The sequence below is a fragment of the Anthonomus grandis genome, chromosome 8 (genome assembly GCF_022605725.1).
Source record: "Anthonomus grandis grandis chromosome 8, icAntGran1.3, whole genome shotgun sequence".
NCBI lineage: Eukaryota > Metazoa > Arthropoda > Insecta > Coleoptera > Curculionidae > Anthonomus > Anthonomus grandis.
This window is the reverse complement of record NC_065553.1, coordinates 28106019-28130456: the sequence shown is the minus strand read 5'-3', so window position 1 is coordinate 28130456 and position 24438 is coordinate 28106019. Positions and strand designations below refer to the sequence as shown.

The 24438-nt window shown below is 35.6% G+C and overlaps 1 protein-coding gene across 1 annotated transcript; it reads left to right on the top strand.

Moving 5' to 3' along the window:
• The first annotated feature begins 3968 nt into the window (after positions 1-3968).
• On the top strand, positions 3969-22776 carry LOC126739411 (adenylate kinase 8-like). Its single transcript, XM_050445085.1, has 3 exons — positions 3969-4832; positions 4885-5176; positions 21598-22776. The coding sequence occupies exons 1-3, from the start codon at positions 3996-3998 to the stop codon at positions 21891-21893; spliced, it is 1425 nt and encodes a 474-aa protein (XP_050301042.1). The 5' UTR covers positions 3969-3995; the 3' UTR covers positions 21894-22776.
• Positions 22777-24438: the final 1662 nt, after the last annotated feature.

Genomic DNA, 24438 nt, shown 5'->3' with positions numbered 1-24438 from the left:
TATTGTTCCACCAGGCATTCTTGGCATTGGCGGGTCCCCGTCTGAGGGGACAGCAGCCCTCGAATGCCGGACTATCGCACGAGTCAGGTTGACAGTCCCGATTTCTGTGTCGGCCGTGTGTACATGTGTGTACCTTGCCGGCATGTCCGCAAGACCACCGACTAGTTCCTCTCGAGAGTGGTCCCAGTCAGTGCACCTTGGGTTTCTGCAGGCTTAATGTGCCTGTGGTCCGACATTGTGACCTCAAAGGACACTTTCCCTGAGCTGAAAAGGTTCACAGTACTAGGTGAACAGATAGTAAGGTCAATAATTGATTAACTCCTATTGCAGTAGAAAGTTGGGACACTGCCTCGGTTGAGTAGTTCTAGGCCATTTGAGCACAGGAAGTCATTGGTGATTCAATTTCGATGGGAAAGTAGGCAGAGCAGACTACCAGATCCTTTCCCGTGTCCATTGACAGTTTGACGGCTACTAGGTCCCTCGTACAGAGAGCACCGCACCTTCCTAGTAAGGATGATTGCGCGGGGATTCTCACAAGGTACATGTTTATGTAGTGTGCTGCCAGTTAAACCCAGGCCTTTAACAGAGCCCTGGTAAGTCCAGGGCTTCTGTAATAAGGCGCCGTCGATATGGAGCTTAGTGAGCCTTTTGCACAGAACAGCGGTGGACGCTCTTCCGTGCTGTAGATTCGCCTGTTAAAGGCATGCTGTATGGTGTGGGGATGGGTGACTGCCAGCATGCTTAGCTCTTGGAGCTGGAAGGGCCATCGTCTACGGATTGCCCTGGCCCCTCGGAAGCTGCGGTGTCAACAGTAGTGGCCTTTTCTAAGTCGGCGGCCAAGGGGCCACTGTGGAAGTAGCCACCCTGGTGTCATCAGCCGCTTTCTTGCTCTCGATAAGGGAGACAGAGGCCCTGGTGATGCTATAAAATAGTGAGCCCTGTCTGTCCCTTATCGTTTTGGCCGATCCCTCATCCACCCCCACCACCAGTCTGATGTTCTTAGCTTCTTCCTTGCGCTCCCACACTCTCCACTGGGAGCACGGGAGGCCAGGATTTTGAAGCTCCAGAAGCCTCAGGATGTCCTTGTCAGACTTATGTCTAATACCCGGGATCCTTAAGATGGCCCGGCGTAAGCGAAGCATGGAGGGATCCACTGTTGTCAGCGTGACCCCCTCCCAAGGGGAAAGACTTGGGAGTGCCCGACGGAGCCACTCCAGACTTTCCTGGTTTGCGGCCGTTAACAGAATGTGGTTGCTGATCACTCGCGATGGATGGAATTGCAGTGACTGTGCCTCACTGCCGGACGAAGTCCGCAGTATGGCCTGTCACCGAGTCCACGAATTGTAGCAGCTATTCGCCAGTGAAACCAACCTCAGGCTGTCCCGTTCGGCATACTGCCAGCTGACCGATCGTGCATAGCTGACTTGAGGCCGGGACTCAGCGGTCCGCGGTCTCATAGCCCCGCCAGCGCGCTCGGTAGCCCCAGGCTTGCAAGCCTCTGAGGGAGTAGATGTCAGGGTCGCCGAGCCCAGGGAGCCCTTGGCCTCTTCTGCACCCCTAGCCTTCCTTCTCCTTCTTTTCTCAGAACCGCAGAGGTTCTTTCTTTTCAGCTGTGCTCTATTGAGAGCTTCAGCTAGATCGTCAATGTTGACGTCGGGGATTACCGGGTTCCCTGCTGAGATAGAGCCCTCGGGGGTGGGAGAATGTGTGAGCCTATCAGAGGAAGGGCTCGCAACAGGAGCTGAAGGAAAGATGGGCTCTGATGTATCAGAGCCCGCCATAGTGGAGGGGGAACGAAGGGGAGAAAGAGTTTCTCTTTTTTTTTGATGGTTCATGTTGGTCCCACGAGTATATCGGAATAGCGGTCCACCCAGGCAGAGCCGTTTACGTAAGGCTGGATACTCTGGAAGGTCGCCCGGTATTTCAGAGGGAACGTCAGCGACCGTGTTTTGCCCCATGGCCATTCATCCCACGTTGCCTACACACCTTGGATTGGGCTAAAGAAGAGAAGAAGACACGCAGGAAAAGACGAACACTAAGAAAGAAGAACAGCAGGCCAAGGGCGGCAGATAGTAAGCAGAAAGAAGAGAAAGCAGAGGCACACCCAAGAATAGCGGAAGAAAGGTGTGACTCTAGTCCAACAATCCCAAGTGTTATTGCCGGGTTTATCGACGAGTTTATCGACGTCCAGTCTAGATTTACAGGATTTAGTTTCAACAGGGTTACCGTGTGTAGGATGCAGGCTAGGCCTGCATACTCCCGATTATTGATGGGAGTATCCTGTAGGTGCTAGCCAAGAAGAAAAACAAAAAGGTCCCCGTGTAGGTCCAACAAACTACCCAAGAGGTGTGCTTGGTTCAGCCTTACACCGATTAGAGCCCAGACCACCTCCCCAACCCCATCACAAGTGTTATTGACTTTCTTGTGTACCCACGTTCTCCATAAGCCCGCATACACTTGCCTCTTCATTTGCCAAATTTTTCTGTTTATTTTCGCAGGGTCGAAACATTTTAAGGTCTTTAGGTATAATACCAAAACAAATCCACAAACACAAATAAAAAACACACTTCCTGACAGTAAAAACTGCAACAAATTTAGACAAATACAGGCCAAATTCTCCACTTTCATAAACGTGTAAAAAGCAAAACCAGCAAAACCCATTAAATAATAATAAGCTTACATGACCCCTCTCCCAAATATTAAAGGTCATAGACCCATCCTTAAAGATCTCTTTAAAAACACGACGAAACTAATACACAAACAGCCCAAAAATTTATCTGGGTACGGCCCTGTAATCCTTAAAATCAGTGGGATAGAGAGAGATATACATTTACTTGCACATCCTAAAGTAGGAATCGCCAGAACGCAGGTGTTTTATCTTTGTTTAATAGACTGGCTAAAAAGAGGTGAGAAGTCTGTGAGTGCTTTGAGTGTTTCAAATGTTTTGTAAAATGCTTGGATTTTAGTCCGCGGTCAATTTTTTGATATTATTTTCTTGTGATATTATTTTCTTTCTAAAAATGGACATTTTCGAAAGAAAAATAAAAAATAGTGTAAAACATGAGGTTTTACGTATATTTAAAATGATTTCATAGATAAATTATGTAAAATATTGCCATTAAAACATATATATCAGGCGACAATAAATGCGACATAGGCGCACGGACTATTTAGTTCCGTATATGCGGCACATCAAAGATTACGGGATAATTACTTTGTTACGTAACGTTACGTTTGTACTTTGTACGTTTCTTACTAAATTACCATTGTAAGTGATTGGGGCAGCTTCCTAGAAGCTCTGCTGCCATTACTAAACTTCCCAATTTTCGGTTACAATATATGGCATTCCTTTTTTTCTTATAGTATATTTCTTTCATTGCAAAAAGTGTCTATGTAATAACTTTTTCCATACAGTCCACTAACCACAAACTTTCTACCATGCATAGACAAAGGTTTTAAAAAATATATATTAGTTGTGATACATCATTAAAAAGGGAATTTTGCAAAGATTTTAAAAATGCAAAAATTTAATATAGCGCTCATACCAAAATTGATAATGGTTGGCAAAAGACGAAACGTCCTATTGAAAATCTGAAACTATCTACATGTAGCACGAAAAAAGTGGCAATGCAAAAGTGCAAATTGTTTTAAAATCGGATAAGAAATAAGTTCAGAAAAAAATAAAATCGATTTTCCAAAATTTCGGATTTTTTCGAATACCTTCGGAACCATTCGGAATTCTTAAATTTTCTAAACGGCATATTGTTAAGCTCAAAAATACTTAACTTTGCCTTAATTTAACCATCTTCGTATCTCGCGAACCTTCAGTCATATCTAGCACCCGATAGGCATCTTGAAAAAATAATTAAATGAAAACACTTTATTCCAAAATATTTCAACTTAAATTCAGCACTTATTATCATCACATTCGCCACAAGTTTTAACATTTAGCTTACGTCATTCATATGACAATTTAAAACGTTAATCAAGCCAAAATGACCGATCCATCTAAACGTCCCCTTCAGTTCCCAAAATGGCACATTCCCTACTTAGAGAAGCACCGTATCCCCGAGCTTTTTTACGAAATTGCCCGGGAACTAGTCATTCAAAAGCCAGAAGATCATCTCCTCTTCATAAAACAAATCCTGCAGCAAGCTTCTGCGAGTCGAGACTCCTCGAGGGTTATCTTAATCGGTTCTTTAAAGATTAACCGTGTAGCAGTAGCTGAGCATATGGCCAAACTTACTCAGCAAGTAGTCATCACAAAGTCTGACTTAAAAAACATTTTTGAAATATCTACTCGTTTAAAAGCAAACACTGTGGCTAAAGCTCTCGCCTGTCTAGTGCGTAGCCAAAATATTTCTAGTGATGGTTGGATTATTGCTGATTGTATTAACACAGAAGAGGAAGCGAAAGCTTTATTGAAATTAGGAGTGCTGCCCACTCACGTTATCCATCTTATAATACCGTTTCAGCCTAAACTAGATGAACTACTTTACTGTGATGTTCCAGAACAATGGCCCCAACTAAGAAGAAATCTTTTTGGCTTAAAACAAGTTTTCAATAAGAAATTACGAGAGATACCATTGACTGACAAGGATCTAACCACTCTAGCAGAAGAATGTGTGGTTATATGCAGCAAGAAAGAGGCAATTAAACATGTGAAACCTAGAGTGGTCCTCTTTGGGCCACGAGGAAGCGGTAGAAAAACTCAGGCAAAGTTATTGCAAGAGATGCTCGGCTTAGTACATGTTGATTTTGAATATTTATTATGCCAAGCCTGGATATCTGAGACTGAGCTAGGAGAAAAACTAAGGAAGTGCAATAGAAGAGTAAGGCAAATCATAAAGTCTAAGATTTTTTCGAAATCATTTTTTGCTATAGGTCTGCTTCCACTCAGAGTTGCTCTGCCAAATAATTAATAAAAGAATACTAGAAAAGGATGCTCTGGATAATGGATGGGTTCTCACTGGATTCCCTTACACGGTCACTGACTTACAGTTTTTGGACTCATTACAAACGCCTCCAAACAGGATAATAGTTCTCGAATTGGATTTGAAAATTGCGGCAGAAAGAATAAATAATAGATATACTAATGTGTATACAGGATCGATAACAAAATTGAATTTGCCTCAAAGTGAGGATAACAAAAAGAAAGAAGAACGCATCGAAATAGGTAAGATTGGGCTATTTTTATGGTAGCATTATATAAAATTGTATAAGATGGTTAATACAGGGTGTTTGAAAGTAGATGGGACATTTCAGGTAATAGTTTTGTAAGCATATATTCAAAATGCTTGTATGAGATGTCCAATTATCTCCTGAAATACTTCTCACATGTTATGAAACCATACTAAGAAGTTAAAAGATGTTTTTGTATCCATTACTTTATTTTTGACGTTTCAGGATACTTTATAATATCGACCAAAGAAGGAGTATATTCTCTGTACAGTTTGTCGATCTTTTTTCTTCTTCCCCTGCATTCTCTCCGTTAACTTTTCTCTATCTTCAATAAGTCAGAGTTCATTAAACTTATTGTTTTAATTTAAAAAAAAATCAAAGTAAAAATATATATAGTAATAGATGAAAATGCACTAATTTGCAGCGAGGAAGATGCCGACAGAATTGTTGAGAAAGTCAACATATCACTGAGAAACATTAACAGATGAGTTGTAGAACTAGAATTATGCTTATCAGCTGGAAAGTTATAGGAAATATGTTTCAGCAGAGTGGCAACACAAGTACCAACCATTCCAGTTCAGATCACCAGCACAAAATTACCATAGATGCAAGAAGTTACTTATCTGGGAATCATTTTGGACCCTAAATGGACAATGAAACCTATGATTTGCAAAATGATCAGCAAAGCTGAAACAGGAGCCACTCTCTTAACGTTTTACGAAGCATATGTTCATCCTTACGTAGACTATCGATGTAATCCATTTTATAATACAACTGAAAAAACTAATAAGCTGCTTGGAAGAAATCCAAAACAAGTCACTGAAAATTGTCTTAGGGGCAATGAGGACTACTCCTATAAACATTCTTTGAGCTGAATCTGGAGAGATGCAATTACCATATAGAAGGAAAGTAATTGGCAATCAAATACATTACTAAAATCCTTAGGATGAAGAATCATCTAGTTTCCCTTTATATTTTAGACCTTTATGCAGTAGCAAATACCGGACACTTATTCAGAAACATAGACAATATGCCCCTGATTAAAGCTTTTGACTTAGTAGCTAGCAAAGTTGACAAGTTCTACAAGTGTCCAATATTTCCATATTCTGAATTCGAACACTATAGCCAAAAAAGAAGGAAACAGCAGTCAGCAATGACTAAGACATACATACATATAGGGTTTTTTTTTAATATTGCGACAAAAATCAGGGACGTGTTCCTTATTGGACGAGATCAAGCAACAAATTTCCTCTGAACATTTCTTTTAGACCATATTTGGTTTCTAGGTAATTTTTCGCCCAATGCACGGTATTTTGAGTAAAAAAAAATAAAAATCATTATTGTGGATAGCCATAACGCCATAGGTTTACAGCCAAGTATATCTATCCTTGGTTAGATACTTAGTGCTTTAAATAGACTAGCTATTATATAGACATACCAGGAAAAAATTATAATATTACTCTTCTAACGAAGAAAATCTATTAGGACCTAACAAAGAACCACAAAGAAGCGAAATTCGCATGGATCCCAAACAACTCAGGTATTCTGAGAAACGATATATTCTGAGAACGGCCTCCTAGCAAACAATGGAAGATGTCTGAAGTTGGAGGACCAATATTTGGACCTTCCAGAGTTCATTCCAAGTTTTAAGAAGAAAATATGGCAGAATTAGTCTAATAAATCTCAGGAGGAAGCATTGGCCATGAACTCCCTGTATTCTGGTGCTCTCTTGAAGAAGTTATGATTCAAGGATATAGGTTCGATACCTAGAAGAAAAATTATCAACTTTATAGGCGGCATAGGCTTCATAGAGGCTACGACTATAGGTATGCCATAATCTCTTACACCCAGTCCCGCATTCTCTTGTGGAGAGATTGCAGATGTGCAACATGTAGTTATGGACTGCTACCTTTATTTCGAACAATGAAAACATCAACAACCTCCAGAGCAATGACTCTAAAGAAAAGCCTCCAGAAGGTATCAACATAAAAACGTTACTAGTCCAAGAGGTTAATCAAAAATAGACGATTTTAGTTTATCATAATATACAGGGCGGTCACCCTGTCAGACAAACAGTGAATCCTGAAAATCTTGAAAAATAAATTGTTTAGCCAAAAACGGCCAAACACATCAAATTTAATATTGAAGGGGGACATTTATTTGATAAACCCTAAATTCACAGGTGTTAACTTTTATCACAAAGGGGAAACCCACGCTAATACAATACTGCTAAGCCTCCTAAAAGAAGGGGAAATTCTCGCATCTGTCGCTTGTCTTAAACACTGTCAACAGTGTCAACTCCCTCATGTTGCCAATTAGGCAATTACTTATTTGACAGTCAGTTGGGGCAACAAAAACATTGGGTTGCTTTTACGACCAATCTTGACAATTTTGATATATTATTATGACAAATACTCGATAGTTTTTAGATGTTTTGGAAATCCTAGTCCTAATTACTTTGTTGACTAGATCAACATATAAATTACATACATTTATAGGGTATGTTAGCCCTTTGGAAAGAGGGAATCTCGATTTGACAGTTGTTGTTTCATTTATAGCAAATTCGTTGACTTTTTCTATCAAAGCAATGAAGCATGCAAATAGATTTTTTTTTGTTTACCCTTGTGGTACAATAATATAATAGTGATATATGTTATTTATTTTCAAGTATCATACTGTATATTAATTTGTTATACAATGAATTATTATTGTTAAATATTTATGCAATACTACTGCATACGTATGCACGACAATTATGTAGAACACTGTTTTTAAAATAACTACTAATATACCAGATATCATCGAAGAGAGTAATATACAATGGTGTAAGCGCATTTGGCATTCTTATTTATAATTCCTAAATCGAACCTTCACATGGCGATCCTGCCAGTGCCAAACACCATTTTTTAGTGCATTTTTCAGTAAGAGTAGTAATTGTTCTGTATGTATATGGTACAAAAAGAAAAATGTTTATAGTAAAACCGTGGTAAAAGTATGGAAGCTAGTTGCTGTAAAGTGTGCTAATGTACAGTAACATACAGTGTGAGTCAATATGGGTACTACTAACACCAAGCATGCTGAAGTTACGGACACAGGTGTTGTAAACTCCAATTTTATAGTGGAAGAACAAGCTATAAATGTCCCTATGGATATCCGTATTCTGCTGTATATAATGACTGTGGCTGTTGTAACCTTGGTGTTACTAAAAATTAGGAAGGCTTACCGCAGAAACATGAAAAGAGACTTGTCAAGAAGTCTTATGCTGAAGGCTCCAGTTGGTGATGTCTACTAATAGTAAGACTATTACATAGTGGTTTGTGTTTGTGAGTCCGTGTTAGTGAAAGAAGAAGCAATGTGTTGGTGTAGAAAAACATTTTAGTAAAACCTGAAAGCAGTGACATTAAGGACGAGCGATTAAACGCCACCTGTTTATTAGAAGATGGAAGAAGGAGATGTAATGGAGATTTTGCATCCGTCCCAGGACATGGACCACACAAATGTTATATTATAGTTGGTATGTAATTTTATTTATTTGTGTATATTTAGAATAAGATTTTTTTGGCTATTTAGCAGTTTTAAAATATTTTTGGGGGTAAAACTATTTTTTTTATTAGTTCATAAAGTAATCGAAAGTTATAATATTATAATATATTAAATAATATATTATAAAGTTACATATTACATATATATAACTGAATAATAATTTTTATGTTGGATTTTTGTTTACATTTTTCATGTACTACTATTATGTTAGATTTTTTTTACCGTAATTTAGGCTAAATTTAGTTATTTTTATGTCATCAGCTTGGGAAGAACTTTATACCAAGTTATCAAATTTAAAAATATTAATTACCAACGAATCAAAAAGAGTCTTAAAGAAAAAAATACCTAAATCAGAGGAAATTAAAAAAGAAGTTAGGGATAATTTACTTAAATACTAAATACCTTTGTGCAACTTGTATTACATGATTACAAAAATTTAAGTCAAGAACAGTATTTTGCTATTAAAAAACTTTTTTCCGTCTCAAGAGATAAAGTAGTCAGGGTATATCAAGTATTAAATGTTTCGTATAAAATTCCTACATCGTGCACTGAACTAATTGATCCAAACGTGATTGAGGAGGATATTATTGACAGTGAAAACTCTTCAGAGGGTTCAGACGAAGAAAATACAAACACTGAAATTAAAATTGAAACTGGCAAAATGGAGATAACTAAAATGGATTTTTTTAATTTCACCAGCAGGGTTTTGTGCAATGATTTTGATGGCTCAGCGGATAAACTTCGATCTTTTATTGACGCACTAACTTTAATCCAAGAAAATTGCGAAGGGCACGAAGCAAATGCCGTGGCTCTTATTAAAACTAAATTAGTTGGTAAAGCAAGAGACCTTATTGGCGATAATGATACCATACCAATTATAATTCAAAAACTAACAAGCAATATTAAGGGTGAAAGTTCGCAGTTAGTTTCGGCAAAATTATTAGCTCTTAAACAAGGATCCAGCGATACATCAAAATATGCATCTGACATAGAAGCTTTAGCAACAAGCTTAAAAAGAGCGTACATAAATGAAGGTGTACCAGTAAATGTAGCAGAGGGTTATACAACTAATATTGCAGTTAAAGCCCTAAAATCGAATGCAACCTCAGAAAGATCCAGGTTGATAATGGAAGCAGGCACATTCAACACAACTCAAGACGCCTTGACAAAGTTTGTTAGCGTCGAAACTAAATCAAAAAATTCTACAGTCCTTTTAACACAAAATCGATTCAACAATAGAGGAAATCCAAATTATAGAGGTCATTATCCTAGGGCGCAAGGACAATGGAAAAGAGGAGGATTTAATAGAAATCCTGAAGTTCCTATCCATAATAATTATCATGGTGGCCATAGCAGATATAGAGGTCACAGAGGCTATTCTCAACGAGGCAGAGGAAACTATTGTGTGCGCAGCTTTGAGACAGATAATTCGGGAAACGAACTATCACCCCAACCAGGTCCATTAGGGGAGCAATAAATATTTTTAACATGGACCTATCGTTGTCAAATTTTATCCTCGTTCAGACCCAAATGACACAAAATGAAACAATAACATTAATCGTAGATACTGGTGCCGATATTTCTTTAATTAAGCGAATAAAAATCGATAAAAACCAAATAGTTGACAGAGCAAATGCTAGCAGGATAAACGGTGTTACAGAAGGACATATAACTTCCATAGGTACTACTAAAACTGCAATGTTTATTGACAATTTTTCTTTAAAACAAAATTTTCACATAGTTGAGGATAATTTTCCCATACCAGCAGATGGAATTCTTGTTAGAAATTTTATTACACAATATCAATGTCAATTGGACTACTCTAATTGGACAATGCAAATAAGACTGCATAATAATTTAATCTCTATCCCAATTCATAACAGCCCTGCAAAAGATATGTTAATTATCCCCCCCAAATGTGAAATAATTAGAAAAGTAGAAAAGTTAAAATATCTTAAAGAAGATTCGGTTGTATTAAATAACGAAATATCCCCAGGCGTTTTCATAGCATCAACCATAATTTCTAGGTCAATTCCAATAATTAAAATTCTAAATACAACATGCGAAACCATAACCATAAATAATCCTAAAATTGTAACCGAACCCCTAAAAAACTTTTCGTGTTATCAATTGCATTGTAATCAAAATAACCGAAAAGATCAACTATTAAAGGAATTAAATAAAAACATCCCGGAATGCGCGAAAAAGGAAACCACCGAATTATGCATGGAATTTGCTGATATATTTGGGTTAAAATGTGATAAATTAACAACAAACAATTTTTATAAACAAAAAATTAAATTAGCTGATGAGCAACCTTTCTATATAAAAAATTATCGAACACCGCTTTCCCAATCTAAAGAAATAAATGCACAGGTAAGTAAAATGTTAGAGGAAAACATAATAGAGGAATCTAATGCTGTTTACAATAGTCCAATCCTTTTGGTACCTAAGAAATCTAAGGGTCATGATAAAAAATGGCGACTAGTAGTGGATTTTAGAGAGGTAAATAAGAAAATTATCCCTGAAAAATTTCCATTGCCTCGAATTGACGATATTTTAGACCAACTAGGCCGTGCTAAATGGTTTTCAACCCTAGATTTAAAGGCGGGCTTTCATTAAATACCACTTGCAGAAGAATCTAGAGATTTCACAACTTTTAGTACAAGTACAGGTAGCTACAGATTTACAAGGTTACCATTTGGCCTCAGAATAAGCCCAAACAGTTTCCAGAAGATGATGAATATAGCATTTGCTGGAATAACACCTGAAAAGGCTTTCTTGTACATGGATGACGTAATTGTAATTGGTTGTTCAAAAAATCATCATTTACAAAATTAACGTAGTGTATTTGAAACGTGCAGAAAATACAATTTAAAATTAAATCCCGAAAAATGCAATTTTTTTTCGCAAGAAGTTACTTACCTAGGTCACAGGATTACTAGTAATGGAATTTTGCCTGACGAGTCAAAATACGACATTATTAATAAATACCCAGAGCCTAGAAATGCTGATGAAGTCAAACGCTTTATAGCATTTTGTAACTATTATCGCAGGTTTATTCGAAACTTTGCAGAAATTGCAAAACCTCTTAATATGTTAACAAGAAAAAATACGCAATTCGAATGGAGTGAAAAATGTAAACAAGCTTTTATTTATCTTAAAAATTCGTTGTTGCAACCCGAAATTTTGCAATACCCAGACTTTAATAAACAATTTATTTTAACAACAGACGCATCAAAAAATGCTTGTGGCGCTATATTATCACAAAACTTTAATGGGCAAGAATTGCCAATAGCTTACGCTTCAAAATCATTCACTAAAGGAGAATCTAATAAAGCGACTATAGAACAAGAATTAGTAGCCATCCACTGGGCGATTCAGTATTTTAGGCCATATTTGTACGGAAATAAATTTTTGGTAAAATCTGACCATAAGCCTTTAGTGTATCTCTTTTCTATGAAAGACCCATCTTCAAAACTTACCAGGATGCGATTAGATTTAGAAGAATATAATTTTGAAATTGAATATATTCAAGGAAAGGACAATGTAGGAGCAGATGCATTATCGAGAATTTGTATTAGCGAACTAAGCGATTTGGCGATAAATAACAAAACAGTCAACGTATTTGCAGTAACACGGGCAATGGCAAAAAAGGATACTACCTTAACAGAAAATAATAGCAAGAATGCTAGCATGCCGTTTACGGTTAAACCAAAAGTCCTAGAGACTTTAGAAAATAGTAAAAATGTTTTAAAATTAGCTTATGTAAAATTTAAAATTCAGCATAAATATCTATGGATACTTATGGGTAAGAATAAACATTTTATGATCGACGATAAAATGTTAATCAGTAATGACAAAACATTCTTAGGAACAGTTTTGTCTAAGCTGGAAAAAATGGCTGCTGATTGCAACATTAAGGAACTAAAGCTAAAAATAACAGATGAAATATTTAAATTGTGCACAATAAACGAATTAAAAAATATTGCTTTAAGTAAATTAAAAAATCTTACTATTTTTCTGTATGAAGAGCCCAAAATTATTAAAAATAATGATGACAAGTTAGCGTTAGTACAGGAATATCATGATAATCCACTTACCGGAGGTCACTGTGGGCAGAAAAAATTGCTTAAGAAGCTAAGAGCAAATTACCGATGGAAAGGAATGTCCCGCGATGTCAACATATACGTTAAAAAATGTCAAAAGTGTCAAATTAATAAGAGAAAAATAACTCATTCAGAGCCAATGGTAATAACACCTACACCACAAAAAGCATTTGACATCACATGTATCGACACGATTGGACCATTCAGAAAAACTCCTAACAACAATATTTATGCAATAACAATCCAGTGCGAGTTAACTAAATTTGTCAAAATTATCCCTATTCCGAATAAAGAAGCTAAAACTATAGCTAGGGCAATGTTTAATGAATTTATTCTTAATTATGGCCCAATGCAGGAAATCAGAACCGATATGGGCACTGAGTATAAAAACGAAGTACTTACATCATTTTCTGAACTTCTAAAAATTAAACATTCTATTTCGACAGCCTACCATAGTCAAACTATAGGTGGTTGCGAAAGAAATCATAAAGTCTTAAATGAGTTTCTTAGAATGTACATAAACGAAATGCAAGACGATTGGGATGAATGGACAAACTATTTCAGCTTTTGTTATAACACAACTCCCAGTGTATATCACGAATATACGCCATTTGAATTAGTTTTTGCACGTAAGGTTGATTTTTCTAATATTTTAAATGGTACTTTGATAGACCCTGTATATAATATCGACGCATATTATCAAGAAGTCAGATATCGCTTACAAATTGCAAATAGACGAGCCAATGATTTTATTCAAAAAGCAAAAGTTCAGCGAAAATTAGAATACGATAAACAGTCTAAAGAAATATATTTAAAACCCGGTGACTCAGTACTTTTAAATAATGAAAATAGAACGAAATTTGACCCTTGGTATAAAGGCCCTTTCGTAGTAGAGGAGGTAGAAGGTGTAAATTGTATATTAAGTAATAGTAAAAGTGACGCTAAAGTGAAAGTGCATAAAAATAGATTACAGCATTTTTATAAGTGATTAAAGTGAAAAAGCCATTTTCAGTGTTTATCGTAGAAAAATTAAAAGAAAAACAATTAATTATGTCAATTATAGCAGTTGTACCGAAAAGAAAACATGTACTAGTTTTAATTTACTAACCTTGTAACCTAATATTTTATAATACATATTATGTACTCATAAGTCAATGCAAAGCTTCGCAAAAATTGAGGTTCATAATTTAATAACTTAACACGTATTGTTTAGGCTTCGAAATAGTTATGAATTATGTAACATTATTTAAATTAAACAACTTAAGTACATGTGTACTTTAATTAAGTAATAAGTTTATTTAGGTAATAAGTTTGTTTAAGTAAAATCAGGGTTAACATTTTAGGTTTCATTTGTAAATTTAAAAAAAAAATATTTAAATCTATACTCGATCGATAAATACTTTTCTTTTCTATCCTTTCTTTATTATTTATTTTCTTTCTATTATTCCTCTTATCTTTTTCTTAACACTTTCCTTAAACCTCTAATAATTTTATTTTTATTGTAAAATAGAAGTGTAAAATGTAGTAAAAAAGCGCATATACCTTATGAATATTTATTTTTGTACGAAAGTACTCCATTTTTATTTCATTAAAAATGTAGTTCATTCTTTCAAAAGGGGGAGATGTGGTACAATAATATAATAGTGATATATGTTATTTATTTTCAAGTATCATACTATATATTAATTTGTTATACAATGAATTATTATTGTTAAATATTTATGCAATACTACTGCATACGTATGCACGACAATTATGTAGAACACTGTTTTTAAAATAACTACTAATATACCATATATCATCGAAGAGAGTAATATACAATGGTGTAAGCGCATTTGGCATTCTTATTTATAATTCCTAAATCGAACCTTCACACCCTACTGAATTTAGAAATATTAAAAATAAAACTTAGAAGTATTTAAAAATACGTGTATTTGAAATAAAAATTATTTCCTGGCATATAGTTTTGTGCATTAACAAAAATTTAAATGTTTTTTTCCTCCTATAATCCATAGGAGCTAAAACATTTTCCAAGCATTTATATGTACATGTATGTACGTTTGCGAGACCTAGCTAATGTACGTACGAACTACGTATCCAAAAGTACGTACTAAATACGTTATTTTTATATTACAATGGACGTACGGACATAAATATGACATAAAAATTACGTACCTAGGACGTATGATACTGTTTGGGAAGAAGAAGGAAGACTTTCTAGACAATGAACTGTTTCAAAAAGATGGGGCACCACCACATTATGCTGCTGCCGTTCGTCATTTTTTTAACGACGGATTGGCGGAAGTGGTACCGTTGAATGGCCTGCTAGATCTCCCGATTTTACCTGTTTGGATTTTTTTTTAATGGGATCATCTAAAAATTAAAGTCTTTGCCACAAAGGTTTACTCCCTTAAAGATCTTCGAAATCGAATTATTAGCGAAAGTCAGTTAATAATGCCCGAAATGTTCGCTAATGTGCGCAGACCTTTTTAAATTACAATTGTATTTTTGTATGTGGGTCAACGGAGATCAATTCTGTCAATAAATGTCCCCCTCAATGTTAAATTGGACGTGTTCGGCCGTTCCTAAATAATTTATTTTCCAAGATTTTCAGGGTGGACTGTTTTCTCTCGGACACCCTTATGTATACTAAAGAATAGTAATTATCCCAGTATTGCCTTTAAGGACAATATCCGCACGAAAATCATAGGTTCCGTCGGATCCAGCAAGCAGATAAGAAGAATTTGACCAGTAGACTGAAGAAGTTGAGAGACCCAAGCCGAAAGCAAAAAAAAAGATATAGGAAAGTGAGGTTATGGCGGTTGACCTTACAATAAGTCATGCAGGCAGCTAAATCAACCACGATATTTCTGAATAATTAACGATTAACGGACGAATTTCAGGGTTAAATATTGATTATAAATATTAATATTAATATTCAGTTAAATATTGATTGGAGGTTGACTTTCTTAAGAAAAGTAAAAAATGTTATACAATATAGGGGATTTTTCATCTCTCATCTCGCGTTTAGCAATATTCTGGTTCGATATGCTGTCTGCACGGCTTCCTGCTTTTGGCGGGTTATGATTTTGACGTGACAGTTAGACCTTAGTCCTTGTAAGGTACCTGTCCTAAATAAGGTTATGTACCTAATAAAGCCAGTGCCCTCTATTGCCCAATACTGAAACATTTATTTACAACCTACAATAATATTTCAAAAGAAAACTATAATGCAAACTAATAATAAAAGCAAAGTTCCCCAGCCCATCGCTAGATGGCGAAAAATGAGCGACCGCATTTTGCCACCTGTCACCTTATAACTTTGAGGTAAGAAAGTTGATGCTTTTATTTACGGGTCTATGTGTTCAAGCAACGATTATTATTTTTTCTAGGAACCTTTTGAAGTTACGAAAGCAACAGAGTAAGTACAGAATAAATATTTTACTGAGTTTATACTTTAAACATAATTTATTAATTTATTATGATGTTGCTATCAAGGCCATGTGGCCAAAAGAGGCCTTATCAGGATCACAGTGTTTTTGAAAAAAAAAGATGCTAAATTGTAATGTGTTTTTTTCAGGAATACCTGGATTACGAGCTTTGTGGACTAAAGTAAGCCTACAGCAAGCCTTACAAGCCATTTAAGATGGCATGCCCGTACTGCAAGCATTGAGAGAGAACGAAATCCCTCGCCGAACTCTACGAAACTATCTTGCAACTGGAAGTAAAAAGAAAAAGTTGGGGCGTTATAGCTTGTTAAACGCTGAACAAGAACGTGAATTGTGTCAACGATTTTTTAGGTTGGCAGAAGTTGGAATGCCGCCCACTTAAAGGGTTCTTCGAAGAAGTGTGTTTTCTTTCCGAAGAACATTACCCTAACCAGAGATTTTCTCAAACTACGAGGATGGATGGAAGAAAATGGATGCATTTATTTTATCAAAGACATCCAGAGGTAAAAAAAAAGCAAGCACATGCTTTAAATCCTGCAGGAGTACTAAAATTAAACAGACATATCATAACAGATTATTTTCAAAAACTTCGGAATACTTTGGTAGATTTTTTTTTAATTACTCGTCCACAATGCATTTATAACATGGACGAAAAAGGGTGCCGTTTGACGCTACATCACTAGCACAAAGTCCTCACAAGGAAAGGGATTAAAAGGACGCATCTAATTGCACCAGAGCATGCTGAAAATGTGACGGTGGTTGCATGTGGAAATGCCTTATTCCGCCTCTGATGCTTTTTAAGGATGATCTGATACTTTTTTTAAAAACCTGAATGGATTGATTCTATGCCTCCAGGATTCGTCATAGAAATGACAGCTAAAGGAAGCATAACCACTGCAATTTTTATCAAATAGGTAAAACATTTGTCTAAATTTAAAGCACCTGGGCGTTGTTTGCTGGTGTTTGATGTAGCTGCCTCCCATTTATATGCCGGTATTGTTGAGGTTGCTGATGCTGCTGAAATATCGTTGTAATGTCTTCCAAGTAATAGTTCACATTAATTGCAACCCCTTGATAAATCCATTTTTCGCCTTTACTGGATGCGTCAACCGGAACGAAAAACTACGAAAGGAAGATTTGGATATATCCTTAGTGAAATTTGACCAAAAGCAATGTCACCATAAAATTTAATGTCTGGATTCCGAGTAACAGGGATATACCCGTTAAACCCGGATGTTATTGAGGAGGTGGCCTTTGCACCTAGTCTATTAACAGCAAAACCTCCGGAAAGAGCAGAAGTAGAGGAGCATAATCCTTTAACAGATGACTGCCTCTCTCGATTTTGAGAAATCAAGGAGAAAATCAACGAGAGCAACGAGAAAATCTTGGACCAAATAAGACACCTGCTAATTATCAGCAAGTTAATAATCCATATATGGAACCAAAACCATCATGCTCACACTGGCCTGAAAATACCGAGATAGAGCCTACACCAGACCCTTCTACGAATGACCCTTCAAAACAAATTTGTCAGCCACAAGTTCCAGAAAAGGCAAAACGAATTTGTCTGCCACAAATTTTAAAAAGGGTAAAATGAAAATGAATAAAATATATGATAAAAAGAAAAACGAAGCTAAAGAATCATGGTATTGCTTCCTTTGCGGCAAAGATGAGGTATTGGACATGCGCAAATGCTGTTTATGCTCCGTCTATGTGCACGAAGCGTGTGTCGGTCTAATCAAAGAAGAAAAGCTGCAGTTCGTTTGTCCTCGTTGCTCGTCTTAGACAATTTAGAGCATGGATGCACAGACCGCAAATACTGGTGGCCCGCCGACAGCAAAAATAATACTCTCGTGAATTCGAAAAATATTGAATTCTATCCCAGATAAAACCAAAAAAAAATTGTTCGAAAAGTAATTTGAATCTCGCGCCCAAAAAAGCTAAGTCAAGTAACATCGCTTGCCGCCTTTATGTAAAGTTCAAAATAGTAGAGAAATCAAGAATTTTCTAGCTCGATGTGAGCAAGTGAGATAGCAATAGTCCCGAATTTCCGATTGCTTGCGTAGGTAGATACACGAAGCTTCCAGAGTCGTATGCGCGGTATAAAAGCCACGCTAACCGCAGAGATTGACAGTTCAGTTTTAATTTGAGTGAAGTGTCAACAGAAAGAAATATGCGCGAAAATACAAAGCGAAATAATAAGTGATTGAGAATAAATGCAGTTTAATAATGTTTTGGGAAGGCAATAGTTCTAGTGTAGATTTTAACTCGACTAGCCGGTGTCGTATATTTTGATCCACAATCAACATAGATTTCCTGTTGCAGTGTTAACCCGTCAAGTGCCGTGTATAATTGAATTGTGAAATCGTAAGTAAAACTCTGTTATTAACTCTGTTGGTTTTAATCAAATTTAGCTTAATGTTGGCCAGATATTAAAAAAAAACAAATAAATTACTATTTTTTTTCAGAATATCTCTAACTATAATAACTACGTCATTATTTCAGATATAAAATCTGTATTAAAATATTAAAATTTCTGAGGGTAAAAAGGAGGGTAATTTAAGTAGGTACTGTAATTGTTTTTAGGCGATGTTTTAATCCTCCCAAAATTAGAACGCAACATGGAGAAGCCAGGACCTAGTAAAAAAAGTAAGGTTAAAGATGAAAATCGGCAGTTTCAAGAAACTTGGACTGAGAAATACTTTTTTGTATGGTTGAATAACAAAGTTGCATGTTTAATTTGCAAGAATTCTGTTGCGATTGCAAAGGAATAAAATGTAAAAAGGCAATATAAAACGCAGCATCCTTCTTTTACCAACTTGGTGGCGCATTAAAAAAGCAAAAAATGTTGTCTTTAAAACGGGAGCTTATTGGTCAGCAAGCTATGTTCACAAAACCCATTCAAGATTCAGAAACAGCTACAGAAGTTAGTTATAAATTTCTCGAATGATAGCAAAGCGAAGTCGACCCTTTAATGATGGCGATTTTGTAAAAGAATGCTTAGAAATTGCCGCTAAGAAAATGTGTTTAGAAGCAGCAAAAAAGTTTGAGAAAATTCAACTGAATCGTATGACTATCCAAAGATGAATTATGTCTTTGTCAGGTAATACTGCGAATCAATTAATTGAAAAAACTAAGATCATTGAATTTTTGTCATTAGCACTCGACGAATTCACTGATATTAGTTCCACAACTCAACTTCTCATATCGTACGAGGTGTTACTCAAGATTTTGAAGTCTTAGAATAGTTATTAGGAATGTGTTCATTGAAAGGTCAAACCAAAGGAGTTGATATACTCAATGTACTTTTGGGTGAGTGTTCAAAAAGTGATTTGGACTTCAAAATTCTCAATCAATTATCAAAATTCTCGGGAGTTGCGACTGACGGTGCTCCTTCAATGATTAGTGTTAATTCTGGGCTAGTTACTTTGCTGAAAAAGCATCTGCAAGAAAAAAACATAAACGCTGAAGATCTCATGCAGTTTCTGCATAATACACTAAGAAGCCCTCTGTTCTAAAAAAATTGAATTTCAAAATGTCATGAAAGTGGTAGTTTCGACTGTAAATTTCATAAAATCACAAGGACTCAATCGCAGACAATTCCTTGGCGACATCGAAAGCGAATACGGAGATTTACTGTATTATACAGAAGTAAGGTGGCTAAGTCGTGGATTGACATTGAAACTATTTCTAAATTTAATAGAAGAAATTGGAATATATCTGGCGGAAAAGCAAAGGGATGTTGCGGAACTTAAAAATCCTAATTGATTGTGTGATTTGGCTTTTGTAGCTGACATTACAAATCATTTGAATATCTTGAACAATGGTTTCAAGGCAAAAATCAACTGATATCCCAGCTCTACGCTCATGTATCATCCTTTCAATGCAGGCTGACACTTTTCAGATTACAATTGAATTCTGGAAATTACAATCATTTTCCGAATTATAAGAAAATTGCTGAAAAATTCAACAAAACTGCGATTAATTTCAGTTATGTAGAAAAGCTAGATATTTTGATTTAATCGTTTAAAAACAGATTTTCGGAGTTTAAAATGCGCTAGAGTCAATGCAGTTAGAAATTATCGACATTCAAAACGACCAAGATTTACGCAACAAATTCAACGAAGGAGACTTGCTAAACTTTTACCGCTGCGTTGATAAAAATATGTACAAAGAGTTGCGCATAAGCGCTCTGAAATGTGCCAGCTTATTTGGTTCTACCTTAATATGTGAACAAACTTTTTCAATAATAAATAATAATAAAACAAAGAATCGAAATCGCCTTGCAAATGAAAGTAGTTAGCCATGAAAAAATCTGAAATTCTCGTTTTTTCCTTTTTCCGATACGATAATTTGATTTGACAGAAGGTAAAGCAGTCACGGCTCACTTCTAATTTGATAGTTTAATCGGGTTAATAATGCTTTGCTCCTCTTTTGCTTACGAGCGATTTTTTCAAAAACGGTTGGGTTAATTGTATCGGAAAACGCAAGAATCCACAATTTTCAAATTTTTTCAAGGCTAACTAGATGGTGTTGCTAGATTTTTAATTTTCTGATCAGAAACCTAGGATAGGGGCTATCAGAAATCTTAGCCTCCCTGAATGCACCCCTAAAATTGGATTTACACCATTTTTGGGACGGAAAATGAAAAAAGCACCCAAAAACGACAATTTTCTTGAAAATTTTCAGGAGATTTGACGCATAATTGTAGTCACGGTTCCAAATAATCGATTTTCATCAAAGAATTTGCGCGGGTTATAGCTTTGAGGAAGAGCATTTTAGGCCACGTGTTTAGGAACATAGAGGAAAAAGTCTTATTTTGACTTCAATATTACGCTCTGAAAATATGTGCATCGAATTTTGTAACACCCTGTATATGTACTAGAAAATAAATTTGCGGTTTTTATGTAACATACCTACGTAATATGAATCGAAAATGTATTACACAGTAATAATTAGGTACTCAGTTCTTTTTTGGTATCATACTGGTAATTTTGGAACATTGCGGGTGATTCTTGAGAATTGAATGAATTCCCAATCATAGACAATACTAGAATTAATAAATTTATTATATCATTATCAAACCCCTAGTACATACATTTGCATTAATATAAGTTGTATTCACAGTATAATCACAGGGGGCGTAGCTCAGATGGTAGAGCGCTCGCTTAGCATGCGAGAGGTACCGGGATCGATACCCGGCGCCTCCAAGTATTTTTTTTTCATTTTACTTTAAATAGATTTTTAGCAATAAATTCAAACGTGTATATTGAAATATGAATTTCTAAACAATTAAATATTATTTTTTTTATTAGGCCGCAAGATTCTTAAACAGCACCCAAAAGACACAACAAAACTGACCCAAGCTGAGCACGATTTTTACTGCCAAAACTATGGAGAAATTAAAAAGTATTGTGGGAGTACCTTTATGGTTGTATGCGGCGAGCCCCACGAACGATGGGTCTATGAATGTATTGTCGGGCACATAATAGGCCCCAATCCACCTGGACCTCCAAGGAAAGGTTTTGGTGTTGAAATTCCAGAAGTATGCAGCTGCGACTGCATTCATATACCTTCTGCTATTACTAAGACATACACGATGAATATTTAAATTTCATACTATATTTTTATATATTACATACAGTGGTGGCCAAAAAAATAAGAGTGCCTGGTTTTATTTGAATATTTCTAATAATATATTTTGCTACATAGAGAAAAAAACAATTACGATTTCATATTTGTACAACATATGCCATCATTGATAAAAAATAAATACACATTATTCTTTGCTAGTTTAATTTGTAATTATAAACAAATTTCTTATTTTTTACATGTTTTATGGTGGACGAAAAAATAAGAGTATTTTTCTAAAATGGCCATAAAAAATTATAATTACAATGTACCGCAAAACAAACGACAGCATTAGATAAGTCAATACTTGGTAGAATAACCATTATTCTTGAGGACGGCTGGGCATCTTCATGGCATCGAATTGATCAACCATTGATTCCATACATCTTGTTTATTTGTTGTTTTTTTACAAGCTACTTGGTTTTTCAGTTCCTTTCAAAGGTTTTCAATAGGGTTAAGGTCAGGCGATTGTGATGGCCATTCCAGAACCGAAACCCTATTTTGTGTAAACCATTGTTTAACAATGCGTGCCGTACGTTTAAGGTCCTTATCTTGTTGATACATCCACCTTTTAGAGATATTTTCTTCGGCATATGGTAGCATGACTCTATCCAATATATCCAAATAAATTTCTTTTGTCATGGTCTCTTTAATCCAAAATATGGTACCTACTCCATTGTAGGAAAAAACAGCCCCATATGATATTTCCACATCCATGCTTAAACTGTGCCTATTGTGCTCCTAGGATTATATTGTTCATTCTTCCTCCTTCTAACGAATATTCTTTCATCTGATCCGAATAAGTTGATCTTCGTCTCATCACTAAAAAGAATGTTGCACCAATTTCTTTGAAAATTTTTATTCAGACACATTTTCCGTTTTATTTTGTGTTTTTAAAGCTCTGGAGATTACGCATAGGATTTATTCTCAATTGCAAAATTAGACGCATATTGTTCCTTATTAACCATCGCGATGCAACGATCTTGTTAAAACTGACTTTCATGAAAAATATTACAAACAAATCTTTTATATGAATAAACAGAGACCAAATAGTTACAATAAACAAATACTCTTATTTTTTGTCCGCAAGATTTTTAAACAATTATGAAAAAAATTTACTTTCAAAAAATAATGCCTTCTTGGTTTATTTATAAATTTTATAAAGTAAAAAGATTAAATGCCGAAAGAAAATGCGTAGTATATAATATTGCGAAGCTAATTCAGTTTGATTTGAAATTTGATATGCACTCTTATTTTTGTACCCACAACTGCATATAAAACTGTAGCATAGTATATATAATATATAGTTTTACCAGGATTTTTTACAAATTATATAATTTGTGTAGGTAAACCCAGTTTTACAATTAAAAAAAGTATCCAGCTACTTGCGTATTATTAAAGGCCAGAAGTGTTGTACCTATGGTCATGATGAAAGGAAAATAATGTTAGTTGTTAAATATTTAATAAATGTTTAATGTTAGGTATAAATTACTATAATGATCGAACACAAAGGAACTTAAAAACCATTTATAACAAATGCATGAGCCTGTGCTATTTTCCGGTCGAATGGAAAAAAAAGCAATTGTGGTAGCAATACCTAAACAGGGTAAAAACATTAAAAAACCGGAAAGTTACAGACCCATTAGTCTGCTGCCATCACTGGGAAAAATCTTTGAAAGACGGTACTAAGCACATTATGGGAGGAGCTAGATGATAGGAGCTTAAAATAATCCCGGAAGAGCAGTGCGGATTTACAAGAGGATTATCAACTGAGTTGCAGCTTGTACGGATACAACAAAGTCAGGTGGATTCTTTTAATGCGAAGGGATCTACCGCCATGATCACGCTCGACATCGAAAAGGCTTTCGATAGAGTGGGGCATGACGGTTTGATCTATAAGTTGCAGAAATTTGGGGTGTCCGCAAGGTTTACTAAATTTATGAAAAATTTCTTGAAAGACAGGGAATTTACTGTTAAAATAAATAGAATTATCACCTCCTTTAAGAAGATGAGAAGCGGGGGTTCCCCAAGGCTCCCCGCTCGCACCAATTTTATTCAACATATACCAAGCGGACATTCCAAAAAGCACACACTATTCGCGAGTGGCATTATTCGCGGTCGACGCTTGTGTCTTTGCGAGCTGTAAAAATTTAGTTCAGATATCAGCGTACATGCAGAGTCATCTAGATAAAATTATAGAGTGTGCAAACTGGAACATCAAAATAAATAGTAAGAAGACAGAGATCATTCTAATAACAAAAAAGCATGACCGCAACATCTCAAATTTGGCAATTTCGGGCACGCTGGTCCCATGGAAAGATGAGATAAAATACCTAGGAGTATATTTCGACAAAAAGAATAACTTCAACACGCACATTATAAAGCAAATTAATTCATGCAATGGTACCATTCATGCGCTCTACTCCTTTCTCTGCAGGAGCAGTAAGCTCTCTTTGACTAATAAATTAATGGTCTATAAACAGGTTCTACGTCCTAGACTACTTTACGCCTCAAACATTTTCTGG